At 42.4% G+C, this 27,277-nt stretch overlaps 1 protein-coding gene across 3 annotated transcripts in view; it reads right to left on the bottom strand.

Annotated features, from left to right (window-relative positions):
• GULP1 (GULP PTB domain containing engulfment adaptor 1) overlaps positions 1–27,277 on the bottom strand; it is a 421,329-nt gene that overhangs the window by 133,142 nt on the left and 260,910 nt on the right. For all 3 annotated transcript variants that reach the window (XM_075284853.1, XM_075284855.1, XM_075284854.1), the window contains 2 exons: positions 21,828–21,899; positions 19,518–19,616 (listed from right to left, as the gene is read on the bottom strand). In XM_075284853.1, coding sequence (XP_075140954.1) covers positions 19,518–19,616; positions 21,828–21,899 — 171 coding nt within the window. The remainder of the gene's footprint in view (positions 1–19,517; positions 19,617–21,827; positions 21,900–27,277) is intronic.

Raw genomic sequence — 27,277 nt, 5'->3', positions numbered from 1 at the left:
TGCATTGGCCAGCGCTGATTGGCCAATGTATTCTATTAGCCTGATGAAGTAGAGCTGAATGTGTGTGCTAAGCACACACATTCAGCTCTACTTCATCGGGCTAATAGAATGCATTGGCCAGCGCTGATTGGCCAGAGTACGGAACTCGACCAATCAGCGCTGGCTCTGCTGGAGGAGGCGGAGTCTAAGATCGCTCCACACCAGTCTCCATTCAGGTCCGACCTTAGACTCCGCCTCCTCCGGCAGAGCCAGCGCTGATTGGCCGAAGGCTGGCCAATGCATTCCTATGCGAATGCAGAGACTTAGCAGTGCTGAGTCAGTTTTGCTCAACTACACATCTGATGCACACTCGGCACTGCTACATCAGATGTAGCAATCTGATGTAGCAGAGCCGAGGGTGCACTAGAACCCCTGTGCAAACTCAGTTCACGCTAATAGAATGCATTGGCCAGCGCTGATTGGCCAATGCATTCTATTAGCCCGATGAAGTAGAGCTGAATGTGTGTGCTAAGCACACACATTCAGCACTGCTTCATCAAGCCAATACAATGCATTAGCCAGTGCTGATTGGCCAGAGTACGGAATTCGGCCAATCAGCGCTGGCTCTGCTGGAGGAGGCGGAGTCTAAGGTCGCTCCACACCAGTCTCCATTCAGGTCCGACCTTAGACTCCGCCTCCTCCGGCAGAGCCAGCGCTGATTGGCCGAAGGCTGGCCAATGCATTCCTATGCGAATGCATACTTAGCAGTGCTGAGTCAGTTTTGCTCAACTACACATCTGATGCACACTCGGCACTGCTACATCAGATGTAGCAATCTGATGTAGCAGAGCCGAGGGTGCACTAGAACCCCTGTGCAAACTCAGTTCACGCTAATAGAATGCATTGGCCAGCGCTGATTGGCCAATGCATTCTATTAGCCCGATGAAGTAGAGCTGAATGTGTGTGCTAAGCACACACATTCAGCACTGCTTCATCAAGCCAATACAATGCATTAGCCAGTGCTGATTGGCCAGAGTACGGAATTCGGCCAATCAGCGCTGGCTCTGCTGGAGGAGGCGGAGTCTAAGGTCGGACCTGAATGGAGACTGGTGTGGAGCGATCTTAGACTCCGCCTCCTCCAGCAGAGCCAGCGCTGATTGGTCGAGTTCCGTACTCTGGCCAATCAGCGCTGGCCAATGCATTCTATTAGCCCGATGAAGTAGAGCTGAATGTGTGTGCTTAGCACACACATTCAGCTCTACTTCATCAGGCTAATAGAATACATTGGCCAATCAGCGCTGGCCAATGCATTCTATTAGCTTGATGAAGCAGAGTGTGCACAAGGGTTCAAGCGCACCCTCGGCTCTGATGTAGCAGAGCTGAGGGTGCACAAGGGTTCAAGTGCACCCTCGGCTCTCCTACATCAGAGCCGAGGGTGCGCTTGAACCCTTGTGCACACTCTGCTTCATCAAGCTAATAGAATGCATTGGCCAGCACTGATTGGCCAGAGTACGGAATTCGGCCAATCAGCGCTGGCCAATGCATTCTATTAGCCCGATGAAGTAGAGCTGAATGTGTGTGCTAAGCACACACATTCAGCACTGCTTCATCACGCCAATACAATGCATTAGCCAGTGCTGATTGGCCAGAGTACGGAATTCGGCCAATCAGCGCTGGCTCTGCTGGAGGAGGCGGAGTCTAAGATCGCTCCACACCAGTCTCCATTCAGGTCCGACCTTAGACTCCGCCTCCTCCAGCAGAGCCAGCGCTGATTGGTCGAGTTCCGTACTCTGGCCAATCAGCGCTGGCCAATGCATTCTATTAGCCCGATGAAGTAGAGCTGAATGTGTGTTCTTAGCACACACATTCAGCTCTACTTCATCGGGCTAATAGAATGCATTGGCCAGCGCTGATTGGCCGAATTCCGTACTCTGGCCAATCAGCACTGGCTAATGCATTGTATTGGCTTGATGAAGCAGTGCTGAATGTGTGTGCTTAGCACACACATTCAGCTCTACTTCATCGGGCTAATAGAATGCATTGGCCAATCAGCGCTGGCCAATGCATTCTATTAGCGTGAACTGAGTTTGCACAGGGGTTCTAGTGCACCCTCGGCTCTGCTACATCAGATTGCTACATCTGATGTAGCAGTGCCGAGTGTGCATCAGATGTGTAGTTGAGCAAAACTGACTCAGCACTGCTAAGTCTGCATTCGCATAGGAATGCATTGGCCAGCCTTCGGCCAATCAGCGCTGGCTCTGCCGGAGGAGGCGGAGTCTAAGGTCGGACCTGAATGGAGACTGGTGTGGAGCGACCTTAGACTCCGCCTCCTCCAGCAGAGCCAGCGCTGATTGGCCGAATTCCGTACTCTGGCCAATCAGCACTGGCTAATGCATTGTATTGGCTTGATGAAGCAGTGCTGAATGTGTGTGCTTAGCACACACATTCAGCTCTACTTCATCGGGCTAATAGAATGCATTGGCCAATCAGCGCTGGCCAATGCATTCTATTAGCGTGAACTGAGTTTGCACAGGGGTTCTAGTGCACCCTCGGCTCTGCTACATCAGATTGCTACATCTGATGTAGCAGTGCCGAGTGTGCATCAGATGTGTAGTTGAGCAAAACTGACTCAGCACTGCTAAGTCTGCATTCGCATAGGAATGCATTGGCCAGCCTTCGGCCAATCAGCGCTGGCTCTGCCGGAGGAGGCGGAGTCTAAGGTCGGACCTGAATGGAGACTGGTGTGGAGCGACCTTAGACTCCGCCTCCTCCAGCAGAGCCAGCGCTGATTGGCCGAATTCCGTACTCTGGCCAATCAGCACTGGCTAATGCATTGTATTGGCTTGATGAAGCAGTGCTGAATGTGTGTGCTTAGCACACACATTCAGCTCTACTTCATCGGGCTAATAGAATGCATTGGCCAGCGCTGATTGGCCGAATTCCGTACTCTGGCCAATCAGCACTGGCTAATGCATTGTATTGGCTTGATGAAGCAGTGCTGAATGTGTGTGCTTAGCACACACATTCAGCTCTACTTCATCGGGCTAATAGAATGCATTGGCCAATCAGCGCTGGCCAATGCATTCTATTAGCGTGAACTGAGTTTGCACAGGGGTTCTAGTGCACCCTCGGCTCTGCTACATCAGATTGCTACATCTGATGTAGCAGTGCCGAGTGTGCATCAGATGTGTAGTTGAGCAAAACTGACTCAGCACTGCTAAGTCTGCATTCGCATAGGAATGCATTGGCCAGCCTTCGGCCAATCAGCGCTGGCTCTGCCGGAGGAGGCGGAGTCTAAGGTCGGACCTGAATGGAGACTGGTGTGGAGCTATCTTAGACTCCGCCTCCTCCAGCAGAGCCAGCGCTGATTGGTCGAGTTCCGTACTCTGGCCAATCAGCACTGGCCAATGCATTTCTATGGGGAAAAGTTAGCTTGCGAAAATCGCAAACTGACAGGGATTTCCATGAAATAAAGTGACTTTTATGCCCCCAGACATGCTTCCCCTGCTGTCCCAGTGTCATTCCAGGGTGTTGGTATCATTTCCTGGGGTGTCATAGTGGACTTGGTGACCCTCCAGACACGAATTTGGGTTTCCCCCTTAACGAGTTTATGTTCCCCATAGACTATAATGGGGTTCGAAACCCATTCGAACACTCGAACAGTGAGCGGCTGTTCGAATCGAATTTCGAACCTCGAACATTTTAGTGTTCGCTCATCTCTACTAGTAGTATACACTATATAGTTAACTATGATGTAATAGTACAGTGGCACAGAGCAGGAAATTTTTTTCCTATGAACATAACCATATTTAAATTTGTAGACAAATATAAGTTAAACATTTTTGCAAATTTAAATAATTAAAAAATTTGCAGAGTTGTCTCTAACAGTGGTGAAAGACTAGTCTTGATCAGCTGCCAATGGATACCATGGAGACCATGAACACAGGAACTTAATGTGATCTGGGACTTGTCAGAAATTCAACCACTGTGAAAAGTTTTCCAAGTAGAGATATGACATAAATAAAAAGATAAACTGGCCACAAAAATGAGTATGACTTTCACCACGAAGATACTGTAGTTAGAGAAAATCTTTAAAACTCTACAAAAATTTATATTACTTATTCAGGATTCAGAAACATAATTTTTTTTTTTCAAAATGCAATAAAACCCATTTTATTAATCTAAATTTTTTTTATTATTTTTTATAATGTGGATGCATATCTAAAGTTTTGTTTTACAGTTTTGAAAATAATATCAGGTAGGTGACACCCCCCATTGTCCATATGCTGAATAAGCCGATTTTTGCCGTTTGCCATGACCCTTACCAGCATAGCAGCAGGTATGTTGATTTCTGCTCGGATGTTGGCCTTCAAGTCTTGTAGGGTCCTTGGACAGTTGACATAAACATGGGGTTTCAAAAAACACCATAGCCCTAGGAAGTGTTCCCTCATAACAGCCATCGATGCCCTTGAAGTGTAAGCCGTTACTCTGTCCTGTTGAAACCAAATGTCCCCTAAGTCCAGTTCATCAAGTCGTGGAAAAAAAAATTCCCCCAACGTGTTCACATACTGTTCTGAATTCAATGTCACTATGACCTCATTTTTTTCAAAAAACCAGGGACCAACAATCCCAGCTGAGGAAAATGCATCACACTGTGACTTTAAGTGAATGCAAAGACCTTTATTGCAATTCTCAGGGATTGGTGTCAGCCCAGTAGTGCATATTCTGGTTGTTGAAATGGGCTTTATCATTGAAAAAAACAATTGTGTCCTCAGTAACATTTTCAAGAAGCGCCTCACATGCATTCCTCCGAGAATTGACCTTGTGTTCGGAGAGTTCCTGCACAATCGCCATCTTGTACAGATGGTAATGAAGGTCATCGTGAAGTATTCGCCTTCCTGAACGATCAGAAAGGGCAGACGCATGTTTGCACACAGAATCCCGTTAGGATTGCAAGAATAAAGCTCTCACTGTGTCAGTGTTCTCAGGTGATCTGATGGGCTGAAGGGTTCCAGTTATTTGTCTTGTTACACTGGTGGTTTGTCCACTTCTTCGTCTTGTCACACTGGCAGTTTGTCCAGTTCTTCGTCTTGTCACACTGGTGGTTTGTCTAGTTCTTTGTCTTGTCACACTGGCGGTTTGTCTGAATGTAGTGACCCATGTGACAATAGATTTATGGTTTGGGGCAGGGCCCAACGGGACTACCTCCTCACTGTTCCAACTCATGATGGCCACTGACCGGGGTAGGGAACAAAACTTTAGAACCATGCCTCTCGAATGAGACTATTCCCCGCTACGACCAGTTATGAGCGGCTGTCATAACTGTGGATCTCTGGCACAGATCACGGCCATTAACCACTGGGCACCTTCGACACTTGAGCTTCCAATAACATATATCAAAGTAACACATTGTCCCTGTGTTTGCTTATATATTTTGTGGGTTGACCAGAACATTATGCTGCAAAAAGTGTAGAGTGGATCATCACTGACTTCCCACCTTTCGCCAGGTTAGTAAGAGGAGCTGCAATAGAGGCAAAGTTTGGTACAAACCTCCGGTAGTAGCCAGCAATGCCAAGAAATGCCCTGACTTACTTTTTGGTTAGCGGTCTTGGCCAGTTCTGTATTGCCTCCACCTTATTTATTTGGGGCTTTATTACCCTTTTGCCAAGGACATAACTCAGGTACTTGGCTTCCTCTAGCCCTAAAGCACATTTCTCAGGGTTGATAATAAGGTCTGCCTCACTTATGGAGTCCAGTACTGCCTGCACCTTACAGAGGTGACTTCCCCAATCTGAGCTATGAATTGGGTAAGCCGCTTCGTAGTCACACAAGTGACCACAAAATCTGGTCCATAAACCTCTGAAAGGTAGCAGGAGCTCCATGCAGTCCAAATGGCATAACCCTGTACTGGAACAGCTCTTCAGGAACAACAAAGGCAGTTTTCTCTTTGGCTTCTTTAGACAAATGTATTTGCCAGTAACCTTTTGTAAGATCCAGTGTAGTTATGTACCTGGCATTACCCAACTTTTCAATAAGCTCATCAACCCTGGGCATGGGATAAGTGTCAAACTTTGAAATCTCATTCAATTTTCTAAAATCATTGCAAAAACTCCAAGTATCATTGGGCTTTGGTATCAATACAATTGGGTTAGACCACTCACTTTTGGATTCCTCAATCACTCCCAACTCACTCCAGGCTAAAATCCTGATGCTCTAGAATCTGGGGGCCCCTTAGGGGACGGGGGCCCTGGGCAATTGCCCAGATTACGTCCCCCCCCCCCCCCCCAACACTGGTCCTGGTTATACATGTTATATACACTTGGCATCTAAAAGTGTTATATAAGTATAGAATAAGAAATATATCACGTTTGGAAGCAGTAAAACAGACTCCATTTGTACCATATTTTATTTAATCTTTCCAAACATACAATTTCATCAGTGGGTTTGCTATGTCAGTATTTTGGTTTGTAAAACTATCCTCCTATGGCTGCCAATATTTATCCATGTCTTTTGTTTGCAATAATTATTTCTGGCAATGAAAACAAAAAGTTTTGCTGAAGCAACAGAAATAAAGAGCAGGCAAAATTGGAGTCAATTATAAACCCACATGAAATAAAACATCATTTAGATTCACAGCTGGTAGGTAATACTAAAATGTAGAATTTACAGTAATACAACATGCTTTTGGACTCAGATAACGTTCCTCATCAGAGTCAAAGAACCATTCATGTAAGCGTTTAAGTCTTTGTTGACTACAAAAAAGAAAGTAAAAAAAATCAGTAATGACAAGGACACAGCAGTTACCTGAGGCCACAACAGGAGTTAACGGGGGCAAGGCTAATCTGCATCAGTCTGATACTGGAGTGGAGGAGAAGCCAAGACATTGGCCCACATCTATTAAGTGAGACGCACCTCAAAAGTTACCAAAAATATACCTCAACTTAGTGCATTTTTTATTTTGGTGCATTTTAGTATTTTAGGCAAGTCAAGCAGGGCAACCTGGTCCGTCGAATTTACTATAACTCACTCTAGAGTTACATCACAAGTGTGATATAAACCCTGTCCACTTTCTTACTGATGTAGATTTATAACCAGTAGCACTTACATGTGCTAGAATTACTAAGAGGCCAGAGCCAGGAATCATGTAAGACTGGAGTATCCCTAATGCTGCTTTACTAAATAGGGAAGGTGAGTGTGCTAGAAAATCCTTGCAAGGATTGCAGTTTCTGGAGATGTTTTTTAGGTGGAAATGAAACTATGTACTATTTAGTGTGTAGTGTGTTTCTGAGAGATTAGAGATGTTTTCTGTCAGATACTTCTCAGCTATTTCTGTGTTTTTATGTATTATCTGACCTTTCAGTAACCGTCAATTTTTCAAGAATGTTATTCCATAGAATTTTGTAATAGAGAAGCAAAATCATTCCCAGGCTATAATTCACTGAACAAACAATGGGCAGCTGCACATAGACACAAACAGTATACACAGCATATCAGCTTATCACTTTTTGAGGAAACTTCACTAATAATCATATCGTGAAAATATTCTCATCTCTTGACACACATATCTGGACAGATTCAGCTAAGAGGAAAGCTAAAAAAGACATTTGTACATAAAGCTGTTCTCTTTCTCACTGCCCTGCTTTAATCTAATTTTTCTCTTATCATACATGCCACCAGTTAGGGTGTTGCACTTAAGGTATCACATGTGGCCATAGTTGCATTTAACCCTTGGGCCGCTGATGCTTTCACTTCTCAGTAAGTAAAACACTTAGGGCCCCTTCACACTACTGATACGCTGCCTGATTCTGAACGTTAAAACACGGTCAGAATCAGCGCGTATAAAGCAGATCCCATTCATTTCAATGAATCGAGCCGAGCGCCAGGCCCCTTCACACGGCGAGCCATACATGTGAGCGCTTCCCATTCACTTCAATGGGAGCGCTCGTAGAGTAAAAAGCAGCCCATTCATTTCAATGGGGAGCGCTCGTATGCCGGCTCCCCATTGAAATGAATGGGATCTGCTTTATACGCGCTGATTCTGACCGTGTTTTAACGTTCAGAATCGGGCAGCGTATCAGTAGTGTGAACGGGCCCTTACACATTTTAGCTGTTGTGATAATTGGGGGTAGTTTAGCATCAAAGGTAAGCGGTGTTCCTGGATTTACAGAGGTGTTGGTGGTGCTGGGTGCCAAATAAACAGCAGATTAGGTGGTGCAATCCAAAATACATGGCTTTATTCAGCTTTAAACAGGCACAAAAACAACAAACAGCCCACACACTGGGCAACACCTCACTTCTTGAACCCTCACTAATCTATTGGGGCAAGATACTCTCTGAGGGTTCATCTCACCAGTCTGGCTCAAAGTACTTTATGGAATCCAGTCCTCTTGGGACAGACCTCCTGTCTGTCTCTAACTGCTCCAGTCTCTCCTGCTGTGTGTACTTCCTCAGGAGTTGAGCCCCTTTCTCTCTGGGTGTGGTCAGAGTCCTTTTTAACCCTGCTTTTGGTTGCTCTACAGCGCCCTCTAGGTTCACACCCTCAGACTGTATACTTTGCTCTTATCATATGGCCGGTAATGATATATGACTGAAACGGAACAGCCATTTCTGACCATTTGTCCTTCAAAGGATTGTGAAACCCTTAACATTATCAGTTGTATACCTTTTCACTTTTACATGCACTGTATATTGCTAGACACCTCTTTAAAAAAGAAAAAAAAGAGATATATAACAGTGTTTTTATGTTTCTGATCCCATTGTATAAATATGTCTTTGCTCAAATACATATAGTCATTATAATATAAAATGAATTCCAGGGGTAACACGGTGGCTCAGTGGTTAAGTCCTGGGTTACTATACTCTGCAAGCGGTCATTTTCTCGTGGCCTGTGGGCATTCGCAATCTGCTCTGTCCAAGGCCCGAGGCCTAGAAGTTATAAGCCACCGCCGGAAGAAGAGGATGAAGAGGACGCTGCTGACGAAGATGGAAGGGATGCTGGAGAGAGTTCTCTCGCAGCATTGGGGACGTCCCAGTGCTGCAAGAGAACTCATTTGCATACCGTCAAGAACCAGGATTCCTTACGGAACAGCGGCGCGACGAAGACAATGAAAGGTAGGAGACGAATAGCCTTTCTTAAGGCTATTCTGATGTGTTACTCAGAAAAAAAAAAGTTTATATGATAGGATCCCTTTAAAGGTCCAGAACATTTACTAATAAAATAGAAAGGAAATACTTTACATATCCAATGATATTTATAAGTAAAGTTATTATTTATTATTATTATTATTATTATTATTATTATTATTATTATTATTATTTAGAGCATCCTTACTTCTATGATGGTTTACATTGCATAACGGACTACATTAATTTCTGTGTGGACAGCACGGTACCAACTAGGAAGGTGAGGTGTTTCTCCAATAACAAACCATGGATTAACTCTGAGATTAAAACTCTCCTCAAGGAAAAAAAGAGAATTTTTAGGTCTGGGGACAAAGATGGCCTGGGGGCGGTGCAGAAACAACTAAGACAATTGATCAGAGAAGGGAAAGCCAACTACAGGCGGAAGATGGAGCTACAGATGGGGGAGGGTAGAATCTCTGAGGTGTGGGACAGCCTTAAGGCAATTTCAGGACACAAGAAAAAGACAGGGCACCGAACAGTAGGGGACAGGAAGTGGCTTAACGAGCTTAATCTATTCTTCAATAGATTCGACTCCAAGCAAATGCTCCCTCCACCAGCATGTCAGCCAACCGCCCTCCCCTCACACACCAAGACCCAACCCCCACCGAACTGCGGTCAACTGCAATCTGACTATCTGATCCTGCAGGAGTCTCAGGTGTGTAAGGAAATGAAGAATATTAGAGCGAACAAAGCGGGGGGACCTGATGGTATAAGCGCAAGAGTTCTTAAAATGTGCAGTGACCAGCTGTGTGGTATTATAACGCACATGTACAATATGAGCCTGAAGCTGGGAGTAGTACCTCAACTGTGGAAAACATCTTGCGTGGTACCAGTCCCAAAGAAACCCAACCCGATGGGCTACAATGACTACCGACCTGTAGCACTGACATCACACCTGATGAAGGTCCTAGAGAGACTGGTCCTGACACACCTACGCCCCCTAGTGAGCTCCGCTCTGGACCCCCTCCAGTTTGCCTACCAGCCAGGCATTGGGGTAGATGATGCCTGGCTCTCTCTCACCTGGAGAAACCCGGGAACACTGTGAGAATAATGTTCTTTGATTTCTCCAGTGCGTTCAACACCATTCAGCCAGGGCTACTGAGGGAGAAGCTGAACCTTGGTGGTGTGGACCATCGCCTGTCCAACTGGATCCTAGACTACCTGACAAACCACCCTCAGTATGTGAGAGCCCAGGACTGTGTGTCTGACACTGTGATCTGTAGTACGGGGGCACCAAAAGGTACAGTTCTTGCCCCATTCCTCTTCACACTGTACACTGCTGACTTCAGGCACAACTCATCCAGCTGATACTTACAGAAGTACTCCGATGACTCTGCTATAGTCAGCCTTATCACTGATGGCAACGATAGGGAATACAGAGACCTAAACCGGGATTTTGTTGAATGGTGCCAGCAGAACCAGCTCAGGATTAATGCTGGGAAGACCAAGGAGATGGTGGTGGACTTTAGTAAACGGAGAGGTGCTCCGACCCCGGTGGAGATCCAAGGAACATGTATTGAGATAGTCAGGACCTATAAGTACCTGGGCGTGCTCCTCAATAATAAACTAGACTGGGCTGATCACCTGGAGGCGCTGCACAGAAAGGGCCACAGCAGACTCTACCTGCTCAGGAGGCTGAGGGCCTTCGGAGTCCGGGGGACACTTCTTAGGGCTTTCTTCAACTCTGTGGTTGCCTCAGCCATCTTTTTCGGTGTGGCCTGCTGGGGAAGCAGTATATCAACCAGGGACAGAAATAGACTTGACAGGCTGATCAGGAGGGCCAGCTCTGTCCTGGGCAGCCCCTTGGACCCAGTACAGGCGGTGGGTGACAGAAGGATACTGTCTGTGGTGACCTCCATGCGGGAGAACAAATCCCACCCCATGTAAGGGACCCTGATGGGACTTGGCAGCACTGTAAGCGGCCGTCTGCTTCACCCCAAGTGTGAGAAGGAGCGCTATCGCAGGTCCTTCCTTCCAACCGCGACCAGGCTGTATAATCTACATCAGACCAAACGAAGAGCACTCCGCACAGAGAACTAATGATTATGAGGATGACCATGAGGTCTTCCTCTTTCTCTTCTGTTTTTCCTTAGCTGCCATGGACTCCTAGTATATCTTCTCTTCTCAGCTTATCTGTGTCTACGTCTGTAATATATTACTCTGTATTATCCTGTATCTGTATTACTATGCTGCTGTAACATGCTGAAATTTCCCCAATGTGGGACTATTAAAGGATTATCTTATCTTATCTTATTGAATAGGGTTTATATAGAAAACACAAAATACACAAAAACATGTACAACAGACTAACTTAGTGACCAACTAGGTCAATGGAGTAGCGAACCCTGCCTGCAATTTATATGGGAAGGGGAATAAAGGCAATATTTTATATTTTAGTCTTCTATTACCACATGAAATTTTCCAGTAGGTGATGTACTATTTAGGCTAAGGCCCCACATTGCGGAAATGCAGATTTTGTTGTGTTTTTTTGAGCCAAAGCCAAGAATGGCTAAAAAAGGAATGGGAACTCTAATAAAAGTTCTTATACTTCTCCCTTCTGCTCAAAAAACCACAACAAAATCTGAAACAAAAAAAGCTGCGTTTCCGAAATGTGGGGGCTCAGCCTTAAAGATCCTACGTAAAATACTACATAATTATACTTGCCGTATATAACTTACTGTCCATAAGGCTAACTGAGAAGATTTGTATTATTTTGGAAAAAGTTGGTATTTATATTTTGGTGAATTATGCTCTGGAATGAAATACTGTTCAATTACTTCACAGAAGTCATCTGTGTAGTCCAGTCTTAAAGCAATGTTCCTGCCATCATTATAGTTTGAGAAATGATAAATGAGGTTTATGTTCACAAAAGAAGATTTACCCAAGACAAAATATTTAATTACTGTTATAAGGCTAGTATGGCAAGGATGCGCCTGGTGACAAAGAGAAAAATTCATCTGTTTATTTTTTTTTAGAATGGGACCCAAAAACTCTGGACTAACCATAGAGTAAGTTTTCCCACAAATTCCTGTGTATCCTATACTAACAAGTACAATAAAAAATATTTGCAGCCACAAAACAGACACAAATACTTACAGGTAAAGCTGTTTGTGGGCCAGATGTACTTTTTAGTTACACTCTTTTGGGGAATGTCTATTGCTTTGATCACTTTTTGTTCATATTTTCCTGAAAGGTGAAACAGTGAAAAAGCAGCAGTTCTGCTACTTTGATTTTTTTTTCCCCTCTCTATATTTTTATGTTTGTACACCAGGTTTTTTTTAGATACCTAATGTATATGTGTTTCATATTATTTTTGAACTTTTATATGAGTTCTCAAAAAAAAATTGTATTTATTTTTATTTTTTGTTTTACTATTTTCTAACTGGAAGAATTAGGCCCGCTAGGGTATTGCACAGTAAGAATCTTGTCTTGTGACTTATAAATGTGAAAGTTTGTGTGTTGGATGTTTGTTCCTCAATCACTCAAAAACAGCTGAAAGGAATTGCCTGAAATTTGCCACATACATAGATAGGAACCCTGATCAAAACATAGGCTACTTTTTATCCCAGTAAATTATGAAGGAATTTAGGTTCACACAGCACTAAAGGACCTGTGATGGTGTCATCACAGGTCCTTGAGCCGTTCTCTGATAGGATCAGGATATGCGGTGAGCGGAGCTATACACTGATTTGTGGGCGGAGCTAAATTGGATGAAGCTGGACAGTGTGAAACCTGAAGAAAATGGAGTCTCATGGAATATCAGAAGACTACAGAACATGCAGGCTGTGTCTGGACAAGAGCAGTATATCAAGTGTAGAGTTTCAGTGAGTACGACGGGGAATGTGTTGTTCTGCCTCTGATGGGGGAGGAGGGAGAACTGTGGCACATTTCAGCAACATCCGTTTAGCCATTTGTAACACAAAAGCTGCTCAAACACGCTCACACAAGACAACCCCTGTAATCCAAATTGCCAGATGTAGCAGAGCTGAGACAGTGCGGTAGCAGTTTGTGTGCGTAACACGAGGCCATGTGCTATTCGGGCTCTGCTGGGGGGGAAGGGCGAACTGTGTCAAAGTTCAGCAGCAGCTGTTCAGCTGTGTCTAACACAGATGCTGCTAGGACACTCACACAAGACAACCCCTCTGATCCAAATTTCCAGATGTAGCAGAGCTGAGGCAGCGCGGTACCACAGCTTGTTCTGCTCTTCATAGGGATGTACATACAGCTGTGTCTGCTGCGCATATGCACAGATGTAGCAGAGCCAAGACGCGAACGCAGGCGGATCATCGCCAACTGCATTTTGCTAAATAAAGATGTTCAAAAGTACAGTTATGCTATAAATGACACCACATAATCTGCAAAATGGTTTCAACATTGTCTGTCCTCCTACCCATCCTAAACCCCTCTGTCATTTAGAGTATTTGACTCCAAATGATGGAAAATGGTGCCAAACCCATAATTCCCATATGAGAAATCAAGGTCTTATTCACCATGTAACTTTCTCACCCAATACTCAGGACCAAAGTCAGCCATTTACCTAAAGGTCATTAGAAATTCTATGTTCTATACAGTCAATTCTTTGAATTTCACAGGACATAAAAAAGTAACTGGCTCTTAGAAGTTCTTAAAATTAGGTAATGCAACTTCAGATGAACAACAAGACAGGACAAATTATGTTAGGCTAAAAATTAAGTTTTTACTGTTATCATAGGATTTAGTAGAGTAAGCAGTAGCAACATGCTTATATTCAATTGCCCTTGATAAATTTATCATCAGGTAAGTGTGACCACCATTTTAAAAGCAGACATTTAGGCAGTTTGCTGGTTGATCACATTAACACTTTGGTATACTGAGTGAGCATTGTAGTCCAGTCATAAAAGTGTTTAGGGAGATACATACTGCTGGGTGTGTAGGAGTACTTAGTAGGAAACTCCGACTCAGTACCTCCCACCCCAGGTTTGAGGATACTCACTAAGCACCTAAAACACTCCATGCCCCTGCCTATTTTTTGTTATATTGAGTGTAGTGACTAGGAGGTGGTTATTTAAAGAGGACACACACACATAGTACTCATCCATAGACTAGTACTCAGAGGGGCGTGCCTCACCGCTCAGCGTCATGGCCAGGCGGTGAAGAATGCTCCCTCTGACAATATATAGCTATGGACAGTACTGTCAGGAGGGGCGTTCCCAGCTAGACTGTCGCACTATCGGCTTTCTTGTTATGTGCCCCAGGGGAAGAGATATCAGTGCATTTACTGATAGCTCTTCACCATCCTTACAGTCTAGCTGGGAACGTCCCTCCTGATAATACTGTCTATAGATCTATATTGTCAGAGTTCCTTACCGCCAAGCCATGATGCTGAGTGGTGATGAACGTCCCTCCCAGTACATGTCTATGTACGAGTACTGTGTGTGTGTGTGTGGGGGGGGGGGGGCGTTACCCTTCGCTCAGCGTCAGGACTGGGCAGTAAGGAACACACCCTCAGTGCACTGTTGGCTTTCTAGTGGTATATAAAACCACATGTGCCGAGGACAAGAAAGGTCCTCTTTAAGTCCAATTTCATTAGGCATTTGAGAATAAAAGTTATGTTTTATCTTTTTTTTCATATTCCTACTCAGTGATATTCCTACCCACCACTTTAAAAGCAAACATTTTGGCGGTTTGCTGGTCTGAAGAGCTCACACAATTAACACAATTTAACAATTAAATTTAACACAATTCCAAGGAGGAAAGACATAAGCAATGATTTGAAAGAAGCAATTGTTGTTGTTCATCAATCTGGGAAGTGTTATCCGTCAATCTTTAAACATTCTGAAACCCATAATTTTACAGTGAGAAAGATTGTTCACAAGTATAAAACATTCAAGACAATCTTCCCAAGGGTAGAAGTCTCAGCAAAACCACTGCAAGTTTAGGCCAAGCAATGCCCACCTGGCTAGTATACTCTAATCTGTATCAGCTGTAAAAAAACATGTCAAACTGCTCAGTGCGTCTGATGCTGAATGTCATTGAGCTTTTCAGACTTGGCAACTGGTTTCTTTTTTTAAGTTTTCAAAGTTGTATTTGACCAAACCACAAGACTTTTGGAACAATGTCCTTTGGAGATGCCTGTCCATAGCCCACAGCACCCCATTTTGCACCAACCAACCAGAGTATATCAGTACCAAACATGGTTTTTACATTTTGACTCTATTTTTCTTGAATATATAATGAAAAGGTGGAATCTGTTATGTTATTTACTATATTAAACAGTCTAAGGACCTAATGATATGTAAAAGTGTACTTTGTTTTATAATTACTGTCTATGGTTTACTTTATGTTTTATACGATTTTTACATTCATGAAAATGCTACATGTTTTTGTTTATTATATTGTATAGTATGGTGTAGGACAATGCATGTCCTAATGCTGGAACACTACAAATAGTATAAATAACCTGTTTATACCATAAGTTCCTATTTTATTTTTTCATATGTTCGGCTTGTGACGTAAGTTAGTTACTAGTTACAATTTATTGTTGATGTTGCCAAATGCAAATGCCTTGAGCTTTTCAATCAACTTAATGTAACTTATACTACTCAATTCTTCCTAAAAAGTGTAGATGTGAAACTAGGCATGTCTCAGCCTAAGAAAACAATCTGCATTGCTTGTTTTAGTGAGAATAAATAAGGAAGTTGTCCAGGCTCATGGGATTACTGTGCTAACATAAACATGGAAAAAATGAGTCATTAAAATCCACAGGGTTTTAGCAATGAAAGAAACTTTCGACTGACTATTAAAAAAATAAGGAACATTTCTGTCTCTGGATTTTGCATATACTATAAATGTAGTGTATCAAGTATGTATTTCTGGTTTTTGAGCCATTACATGTGGGTTTCCTTTTTCCTTATTTCACAGATGTTTGTAATATTATTCTGTGTAATAACTGTGGTGAAGAAATATCACGTAGGTCTTAGTGTCTGGGGATTTCCTTCAAAATGCTTGAATGGTAAAATTTTAACCACAGTAACCTGTACTGTATGTTCCCCATATGTAACAGACTGTAGCTATACTTACTTTAGAAACTGTCTAATTTACATGCACAATAGGTATGTTGTGCATTTGCTCTGTATACAGTGTGTTGGGTTAGTGGCAGGACTGTTTTATCATTTTGGTGGACCCAATGCAAAGACCTCAAAATCGGCCCCCATCCAGAGGCTGCGACTCTCCTAGCTTAAATAAAAATCACTGTGTCGCCCTGCGACTCCTTCACCCAGGTCAGTGAACGCAGTTGCATTGTGACTTAGGGTATGTTCTAATATTGAATTCTATTTGCAAATAAATTATGCATTGCGTGATCTTTTGCAAAGTTGAAAACTGCAGTACCCTCTGGGTCGTAATGTGACTCCATTATCTTAGTGAAGGAGTTGTGGGGTGACATGACAATCTTTTGTCACATGGCATTTAGTCGCTACCACAGTCGTGTAGCCTTAGCCTAACTTTCAGCTGCATTCATGGGTCTCTTAAGTGATGCAAAAAAACAATAGTACCCCTCTTGTGACCCCAACATTCATAATAGTTCCTAATAGTGCCCAAGCAAAGCTAATAGTCCCACATGTAATAATTCCTAATAGTCCCTCATATTTAGGTAATAAGGCCCCCTACAGGTAATAGTCATTTATAATGCCCAGCCCCCACAAGTAATAATCCCCCTCACATAGTTAATAGTATCTTAATTATCTCCCCCACAAGTATAATCCCCCCATAGGCATCAGTGCCCTCCACATAGGTAATAGTGTTTTAATTATCCCCCGCTTTAAGGTAATAGTCCCTGCACATACATATTATTAACCTCCACAGGTAATTGTTACCCCACCCTAAGCCCACATATTGTCCAGGCCACACAACTGTTGTGGTGTCCGGCTGTTCTAAATTCCTCCCAGCGCTGCTGCCCTCTGTTTCATAGTACCACTGTGGTACCATAAAACAAGATTTAGCATAGCCAGGAGGACACTATAAGAGGTGAATGGCTTGGGGGCACATCACCGTTTGGCAGAGAGAAGAGGTAAGTAAGAAATTCACTTCAGAGGGGGAAGTAGCGTGGTGAGGGGGTCTTTGAGGTTCCTTGGATTAGGGGCTTAGTTGCAAGTACAATTGCTGTGAACCCTATAACTGTTCCTTATGTCTTTGGCTGGAAGATTCCCAGCACTCCCCACCACACAATCTACTGACATCAGCTATAGAAGTATGAAAGCAGAACAAATTAGGTGATGGAAAATTTCAAAAAGTTACAATTTTTGTGCAGTCATCAACAAATAAAACAAAAACAGTGAATTCTGTAGGTCTTGTCTGCTTGAAAACTGGCATACAATATATGGTAAATTGGCTCCAGTGTTTGTACATCAGTTTTACTAAATACCCCAATAGGCGAAAGGCATGCCTGATCTATCAAGAGCTTCCACTTTATACATCAGGAGCTAGAATGGAGATGAGATGAAAATCTACGTTAGTCGGGGACTGGTGTAGGTTTTCTGTATAACTCAAACTTGAAAGCCAGTGTGAGTTATAATAAATATGTTGGGCTGAGTAGTCTACAGTACGCCCTAGTCTCTGCTCTGCTCCACCTATATTCACATATAGTAGTAAATAAGGCACAGAAGGTAGATATGGTGCACCTTTCCTACAAGAAAGGGGCTTGTGCAAAGATGCACCACATTATCTTACAACTACGCCAGAAAAATGAGTAGATGTATTGAATTCCCCCCACTGTGTGCATTACAGGAGCAGAGAGTGTTGGAGAATAGTATATAACTTCATAATAAAGCAGTCAGTAAAGTTTTGAGCACCATTATACTATCCCAAAGGATTAGTTTTGAGAAGGTAAAACAAAAATATTTTTTACTTTCTTAAGCTCCACATCTCCTAAGCTCCATACCAACAATTCTTAACCAGCCAAACATGGAAGAGGTCAAATAATTAACCCTGTGTTTTCTGTAGGATTTCTACATAATTGTTTATTTTAGGATCCTGCTAAACAGTGTGGGAAAATATATCTTCTTCTGCATTACTTTTATCATATTTCTATGTTTAGTTTCTTTTAAACAATAAATCATTTCCTTATTATAGATTCTCTTTAAGCAATAAAATGTTTAGCATGGGAAATACCACTTTAATTAAGTTATGTCGAAAACCATGTCCAAATACAATTGGAAGTAAATGGTCCTTAGGGCAGTTTTTATTATATAATTTTTATTTCATGCTTTAATTACTTTGGCTTATATTCAATAAGATGTAATAAAAAAAAATGCTTCCTGATCGAGCGGACTGTACCCTGTCAAATAGGACTAAATGATAACAGAAAATAAAGGGATTTTAGGATCCATCAAAATGGTGCAAATTGGGCCATTTTTTTCAAAATGGCATGACATATTGGGAACTAGCAACTATAAGTTTAGGTGCATTTATTAATATAATATAATATAATATGAATTATTTTCTGGAGCACTATATATGTGTATACTAGAGATGATGGAAGCTCTGAGGATTTTTTTTTTTCAGATTCAAGTGGTGCACGTCCACGATTAGTTTCGGTCGAACAAATTTGTTATGAATCACACCTTCAAATGCTTAAAACATAGTGTAGAACACAGTCAGGGCTACAAGAAACCTGTCTATCCAATTTCTAACTCTTTTAGGCAAACACAGCTGAAGTTATGTCAAGTTAAGTGAAAGTGACATTATTATACTTTGGGGTCTCTTGATACCCCAGGGTATAATAGGTGAAGGCCTAGGAGAGGTGTAAAATGTAAAAAACATTAATACTCACCTTCTGGTACCTCTACTGCACCTCCTCACAGCTTTCATGTTCTGTGCTCCCGGTGAAGAGCCATCAGTGCCGATACCGTAGCTCTTCACTGTCAGAACGGTGTTTCTGACAGTCAGTCAGGAATGCCCTTCCTCACAGCAGCATCTATAGCGCTGTACTGCGATAGGGGACATTGCTTTCCACCTAGCGATGACACTGAGCAGTGAGGAAAGCGTTCCCCCCAGTACTCGTCTATGGACAAGTACTATCAGGTACCTCTCAAAGTCCTGCATGTCCAACTTTGTGTCCGGTTAAAAAAAAAGTTTCGCCGCGGAGAGGCAGAAGACGCACATGGACGGTCACTTTGCAAACCCATTCAAGTAAATGGGTTTGATAACTGACTGCTAGGTTTCCATCCCCAGTCCAGTTTCTCGGGGCAGAAGACGGAAACCCACCAGATTGGCTAAAGTGGAGACCGGGCGCAGGTGTGAACCTGCCCTTATGTGTTGTTTATTTTGTCATCTCCAATATGTTTTTTGCTTTTAAAATAATACAACAAAAGCCCTACCTTTGTTTTTGGTTCAAGAATTTTCACACCATATATTGATATTTGAAGTTCGACCTTTGGTGTTTTCTGACCTTCAGATTTCTTGATATGTCTTGCAAACTTTAAAAAAGACAAATAAATTAAGTCATGCTACATAATACAAATATCTTCTATTGATAAAATAATGTAAATATACTGTAGTTATTATGAAGTACATACTGTTGTTAAAATACCTAAATCGGACTATAATAAGTACAACAATGGCACAATAAATGTTTAACATATAAATATTATTAGAACCCAGACGTTCAGCACCATCTACTGGTCTATTTGTGATATAACTCTGTAAGTAACAACAACTTTCAGTAGTACTTCAGTGTACCTTTATGTCTAATATGTGTAAATAAGTACTGTAAATAAACTGTTACATTGTGTAGGTGAAGATATTCTACTTACATACCATGAGATGTTCTACAAGTACACCCACCATTGCCTCTTTCAGCTTTACTCCTTCCAGGACATATGTTGCATGCAAATTATTTTTACCCAAATGGAAACTTTACATTTATCCACATTGAACTTCATTTACCAACATGATACTTAAAAACTCAGTCTGTCCAAGTCTGCTTTTAAGGTATGTACATCATCCATAGACTGCACTGTACTACATAACTTATTTTCATCGGCAAAAGTGGGGACCATACTATTAAACCCATTTTCTATAGCATTATTAAATAACAATGGATTCAGCACTTCCTTTCTTAGGCATCTGACCTTGTGCTATATGCAGGTGAAATCCTGCGCATGGTCAGTCGGTTCTGCCACTTCAGGTTCATGCAGAGACAACTGTGCATGCTCCGTCCGCCATTTTGCAGTGGTCTGTTATACGATTTCAACAGCGTATAGCACAGTGTCAGATGCTTTCACATGGCTGAAGATGAGGGGAAGATGCAGGGGAGAGTACAGGAGGCACAAAGGGGCGGTGAGCAATTGGTGAAACTGGTGTGCTCATCGCAAAGGGGAACGCCCCTGTGCTCCCTGAGCATAATTTGCACATCAGAAGAAATTCAACATGAGCCAACAGTGCGGTGCTGCTGCAAAAAAGGCGAATAAAATTCTGGGATGTATTAAGACAAGCATTGAATCTAGATCAAGAGAGGTCATTATTCCGCTGTACTCTTCCCTGGTCAGACCACACCTGGAATACTGTGTACAGTTCTGGGCGCCTCAATTCAAGAAAGACATCGATATATTGGAGCAAGTCCAGAGAAGAGAAACCAAAATGGTGGAAGGTCTGCAAACCATGTCCTATGAGGAGCGGCTAAAAGAACTGGGATTGTTTAGTTTGCAGAAGAGAAGGCTGAGGGGAGATTTAATAGCAGTCTACAAATATCTGAAAGGTAGTCACAGTGCAGAGGGATCTCCCCTATTCTCATTAGCACAAGGAAGTACAAGAAGCAATGGGATGAAACTAAAGGGAAAGAGATACAGATTAGACATTAGGAAAAACTTTCTGACAGTGAGGGGAGTGAGAGAGTGGAATAGGCTGCCACGGGAGGTGGTGGGCGCTCCATCAATGGAAATCTTCAAGCGGAATCTGGATAAACATATAGCTGGGATGATTTAGGAAGACCTGCACTCGCAGGGGGTTGGACCCGATGGCCCTTGAGGTCCCTTCCAACTCTACCATAAGAAATGCTTTTTTTTTTACAGAAATGGCAGGGAGAACATTTGTTTAAAACTGGCCCCTCATTATGGAAACGCTGCGGCAATAAAACTGCTGCATTTTACAGTGCCTGCAGGGTAGAAGGGATTCTGGGTAATCCCATCCACATATTGTAGGAAAAAAAAATCCACAGCAGAAAAAACGCAGATGTGTTTGAAAATCACAGCATGACAGTTATACAGTTATATGCTGGCATTTCTGTATAGCTATAATTGGGGCAGAAAGTCTGAAGAAAACTCTGTGGAAATGCAGTGAAAAATGCTGCATTTTGCAATGTGGGCATTAGTCTTAATCCTTTTATCTTGAAGTCAGAGTTGGTACCTTTTTTCTCTAACTCCAGTCAAACTTTGTCTCAACTTTGACTCCACAACCCAGCCCACCACCACAGCCTGTCCCCTCTACCATAGCAATGACTGCTTGGTTCTCACCCCTTGAGTAGTTAGCACATTGCTCTAGGACCCCAAATCTATGTGTGTCTGTTTTCTTGTTTTGCTATTTGGATATAGGGTTTATAGTAATTGCTTGGTTTGGAATAACTGGGTTTGTTTAACTAAAATTCTAAAAAAAAACCATAAATGCAGAGTATAAATTATACATCTAAATACCTTAAGTTTTCTCACTGCGTCCCTCACAACTTCGGTACCTTTGGGTTGTTCTACTTCTGTGCTGCCAAGAAACTGCAAAAACAAAAATATAAGACATGCAGGAGAATGGACAATAACCAAATTCATCAATTCAATAAAATAATTTCATTGACTTAAAATCTTCATAGACTTATGTGTTCCACTAACCGGGACATTGCTCTATAAATCCTGCTATAAATGCCAAGAAGTGTTTTATAATTCTGGATTTCTGCGTGCAGTTTGTGATTTTGTATATGGGGAATTATTGAAGCAGCTTTTTAGCCGATGGTTGAAATGTTAAAAAAAAAAAGGAATAAAAAAATAAAGAGAGAACTTTTCTTTTCTGTCAAATCAACTTTTAGATTTGGCCTAAAAACCACATATGCAATTTCAGCCCAATACTTCTGAGGACTTTCTGTTTCAAGGTACTGCTTATTGACTCTTCAGGAGAGTCTTCATATGTATTTTATTGCTGCAAAACAGGCACTCCTGAATCATGCTGTCAAGAAAAAAATCAAAGAAACTAAAGGAAACATAAAGCTTCTTAAAACCATCTGCAAGTAGAACATTCCCGTTTCTAGAATGTCATACATTTCCATGGGTAAACACGGCACATCTGGTCATTATGGTAAAAATGGTGTTAAATGTTTCCAGCGGAAAGGTCTCTCAATGTGGCTGTCTATTATGGCATGTTTGGAAAATGAATTTTTCAAGCTGAAGGACCTGAGGCTGTCTTGAAAGAAATTTAAGGCAGAAAATCAGAGACATAGTTGCTGTGGATTTGCAGTTTGCAATGCCAAGGATAAACAAGCAGACTAGTCAAATTTCTACGTCATTTTTTTAAAATAACGTACAGTGCAGAGCACCACTTATACAAAGGGGAGATGGACTCCATATAGAGTATAGCAGGGAATAGAGCGTAAATCTATGTGAACGATCAGCCGTGTAAACATATACAATTGAAAAGAAATCAATGGAATTCATTTATGTTGTTGGAAATATATGCATTCAGAAAGATTTATTGTCTATTTTACTTACTTATGCAATGTCTACTAATAAGTATTTGGATCCCTGTAGGAGAATAGAGAAACATTTATTCCTATTCAATAGTTGGTAGAGCCCAGCAGATGCTTCTGTACGGATGGTATTGATCGGCACAATACTCCCGGATGCCTGGTGAAACTGCTGGTGTATTTGAACCATTGCTTGGGTGCGGTTTCTCTGGCCAGCACTCGTTGGTCTCTGTCTCCCAGTTTTGGAGGTCTACCAACTCTGGGCACATTCTGACAATCACCTTTCACTTCGTAATCACATAGGCCACATAGGTCACATAGGTCGATTTTGGGTAATTTAGTGTGCTTGCTTAAGGATCGACCATTTCTGTGGTACTCCACAATTACCCCTTTCTCGAAAGTGGACAACTTTGCACCTCGTGGCATCTTGCATGTGACTAATGCCAAAGCATTAGTGCCAATGATGTTTCCTAATTAACACGACGGAAGGCGTGACATACATCACGACCGCAGATATCTTTATTTGCATGGGTGTCCAAATACTTATTGGTAGACAGTGTATAACTTAGGTTAAATTCTCACTAGCACTTGCTCCACGTTTGGGGTTTCCAAAAGCAGAACTTCCCTCTCGATGGAAATCTGGCAGAGCCCATTATAGTTTATGGGGTTAGTGGGTTTCCATGGGTAACTGCTTTTTAAGCAGGTTAGCTTTCCATTTTTCAGGTCCCCAAGCAGACCAGGAGAACACAGAAAGCCTAACGCTAGTGGGAATCTAACGTTATTTATATAGCACCATTATATTCCATACATACCACAAATTCAAAGGGAGTTATATCCTTCTTGTATCAGTGACTACTTAGTGACCATTTGCTTACATTTCCATTCAAGGCCAAATGGGAAAGGGACATGTGTCCTCTAACAGATGTGGATTGGAGTGATAAACTAGATTTCACACCCCTGTAAGTGAGGCACAAAGGGCCTGTTGTTTTTGCAACTGTTGTTTTTGCATAGAGTATATAAAACACAGGTCTGTCTTGCTGTTTCGTCTTGGGAAACAGTAGGATTCTGCTTGGAAGAACGCATATTACTGTACATCTAACTGGTTGTGGAAGCTTGCCCAGTTTGTTTGTTTTGTTATTTTGTTTGTATATTGTTGTTTATATTGTAAACTTGCTGGCAGAAAAAAAGGTGGAAAATAATAAAAATGCTTAAGCTAAGTTCACACGTGAATTACGTGTGGCGTGATCTGGTCCAGAAAAAAAACACTTCCTAAGTAGTAAGCGGTTTTTGGACCTTGAGGCGTTTTTTGTGCATTTTCTGGAGCGTTTTTTGGTAAAAACCCTTTCAGAAAACGCCAGGTGGTTTTTCCCTCCCGGACATTGAATGGACCGTAAAAAACCGCATCACGGTTTATGGTCGCGGTTTTTGCCAAAACTGCGACGCGGTTTCTGCCTTCCATTCACTTCTATTGACTTCCTGAGGAGGAATCCACCTCAAGAAAGGTGATATCGCTTCATTTTTCCGCTAGCCGAAACATGCCGCTAGCGGAAAAAAGAACGCTGGCGGTCTCCATAGACCACCATTGTGAGGGGGAGGATGATGACGTGGATTCTGCGTCATATTCCACCCCCTCTGTGCCCATGTGACGGGCCCTTAGATAGAAAAAAGAATACTTTAACAAACTATTTTCAACTAAATAACATGGCAGAAGTATCTAAATCAACCCTCTGGTGCACCCACAAGGATGAAGTCAGAGGTCACTTTATTACATTAGCCTCCATTGAAAAGAAAACCAGACTGGAGCAGCAATTCCCCAGTAGCTGTTGCTGAGCCCTGGGGGGAGGAGCACAATAGACAGTGAGTAGAGATGAGCGAATAGGTATTCTATGGAATATCAGGCCGTTCAAGGTATTCGATTCCAATCGAATGCCACGCAGCAAACACAGTAAAAATTCATATCCCCTCCCACCTTTCCTGGTGCGTTTTTTGCACCAGTAACTGCGCAGGGGAGGTGGGACAGGAACTATGACAACAGAGGCATTAAATTTTTTTTCGAAAAAACCCATTGGCTGCCGAAAACATGTGACCTCCAATTTATAAGAATGGCGGCCGCCATCTTCGTTTCATTTTCCGGCTTTGAGACATAGGGACAGACGTGCTGCTGAGGGCTAGATAGGGGTTAGCTTCAGCTAGGCAGGGAAAAACGGAAGAAAAACATCTCTTTTCAGAGCTATACTGCAGGGAGAGGAGTTGAGCTTTCCACAGGGTGTCCCCCCAAAACAGGGATACAGAGCAATTAAGTCCGGCTATGTACGCTCATTCCAGATATCCACGGTGTGTACCCCAAAACCTGACTGGGATACACAGAAATTCAGTCAGGCTATGTACGCTCAATCCAGATATCAAAATGACATCAAAATGCTCTAGCTGTTGAATATCTTGTAGCAGTAAGATTTTGTTTGTGTGTGTGTGTGTGTATGTATGTGTACAGTTTGAGAGAGACTGTAAGTGTTTCAGTCTTAAAAAGCATCTACAGCTTTATTAGTTTATGGCTTTACATCATCGCAAAACATAGCATTACCTCAGTGGCATAACTAGGAATGGCGGGACTCTTGGTGAACTTTTGACATTGCCCGCCTCTCCCCAGAGACTCAGACCAACTCCACCCCCTTCCTCGCACACAGTATTATACCCCATATAGGCCACTGCACACAGTATGATGCCCCATAGTGGTTCCTGCACCCAGTATGATGCCCCATAGTGGTCCCTGCACACAATATGATGCCCCATAGTGGTCCCTGCACAAAGTATGATGCCCCATAGAGTCCCCTGCACACAGTATTATTTCCCATAGTGGTCCCTGCACACAGTATTGTGTCCCATTGTATAATGAAAATGTTTGTGTGCTTCATGGGCAGTCTCCGCAAATGAAGAAGCGTCGGCGGCCGTGAGCAAGAGCCAGGATTGGTAAGTAAATAGGGCACATTACCTGCTGGAGTTAATCCAGCAGATAACGTACTAATAAAAAAGAAAAAAAAAATTGCAGTGGTAGCAGCTGCTGCCGAGCCCCCTAATGTCCTGGGCCCTGTGACAGCCGCTACCGCTGCTACCCCAGTAGATACACCCCTGCATTACCTGTATCTCCTTCACAGAATAAAGTTATGTTCACATCTGCCCCAGAGACTCCATTTAAGTATAACTTTGTACAAATATATATATATATATACTATTAATATTATAAATGTGAAAGTTTGTGAGTTTGGATGTTTGTGGGTTTGTGTGTTCGGATGTTTGTTAGTCAATCACGCAAAAACCACTCCACCGATTTGGCTGAAATTTTCCACAAACATAGTTAATATACCCCATTGCGCAATAGGCTACTTTTCGTCACAATAGCGCACATACGTTTTTCCCAGGACTCTCACAAACCCCAAAGTCACACCACCATCTCTGCAATCTCACACACTTTGGACCATAGCAAGCCACAAAATTCATATTGCCCTCTACAGCCTCGCCCCTAACTCCACACAATCACATATACATATACTTTACCACTTTGCCCCTCACCTTAACGATACTCCAGGAGGCGCTCTATAACGCTCCGGAGCAGCCATGTTTGCCGACCCCCACCGCTCTGACAATCCGCGACACCGCCCACCCCTAGGCGGTCTAATAAATGCAAAAAAAAAAAAAGTTTAAAAAAAGTAAAAAAATATATATAAAAAAAAAGGATTAAAAATTCAAATCACTCCCCTTTCCCTAGAACACATATAAAAGTAGTTAAAAACTGTGAAACACATACATGTTAGGTATCCCCGCGTCCAAAATCGCCCGCTCTACAAAGCTATACAAATATTTTTCCTGTTCGGTAAACGCCGTAGCGGGAAAAATGGTCAAAAGTGCCAAACCGCCGTTTTTTCACTCTTTTGATTCTGATAAAAATTTGAATAAAAAGTGATCAAAGCAATAACATTTCCTGAAAATGGTAGAACTACAAAGTACACCCAGTCCCGCAAAAAAAGACGCCATATACATCCCCGTACATGCACATATAAAAAAAGTTACGGCTGTCGGAATATGGCGACTTTTAAAAAAAAAATTTAACAGTTTTGGATTTGTTTTTAAGGAGTCAAAATGTAATTAAAACCATATAAATTTGGTATCCCCGGAATCGTAACGAAACAAAGAATACAGGGGACATGTCATTTTGGTTGTATAGTGAACGCCGTAAAACCAAAGCCCGTAAGAAAGTCGCAGAAATGCATTTTTTCTTGAAATCCACCCCATTTTGAATTTTTTCCCTGCCTCCCAGTACATTATATAGAATAATTAATGGTGGCATCATGAAGAAAAATTTGTCCCGCAAAAATTAAGACCTCATATGGCTCTGGGAGCGGAGAAATAAAAAAGTTATGGGGT

This window comes from Leptodactylus fuscus, chromosome 8 (assembly GCF_031893055.1).
Source record: "Leptodactylus fuscus isolate aLepFus1 chromosome 8, aLepFus1.hap2, whole genome shotgun sequence".
Lineage (NCBI taxonomy): Eukaryota > Metazoa > Chordata > Amphibia > Anura > Leptodactylidae > Leptodactylus > Leptodactylus fuscus.
Note: the sequence above shows the minus strand (reverse complement) of the source record. Positions and strands in the feature narration are given on the sequence as shown.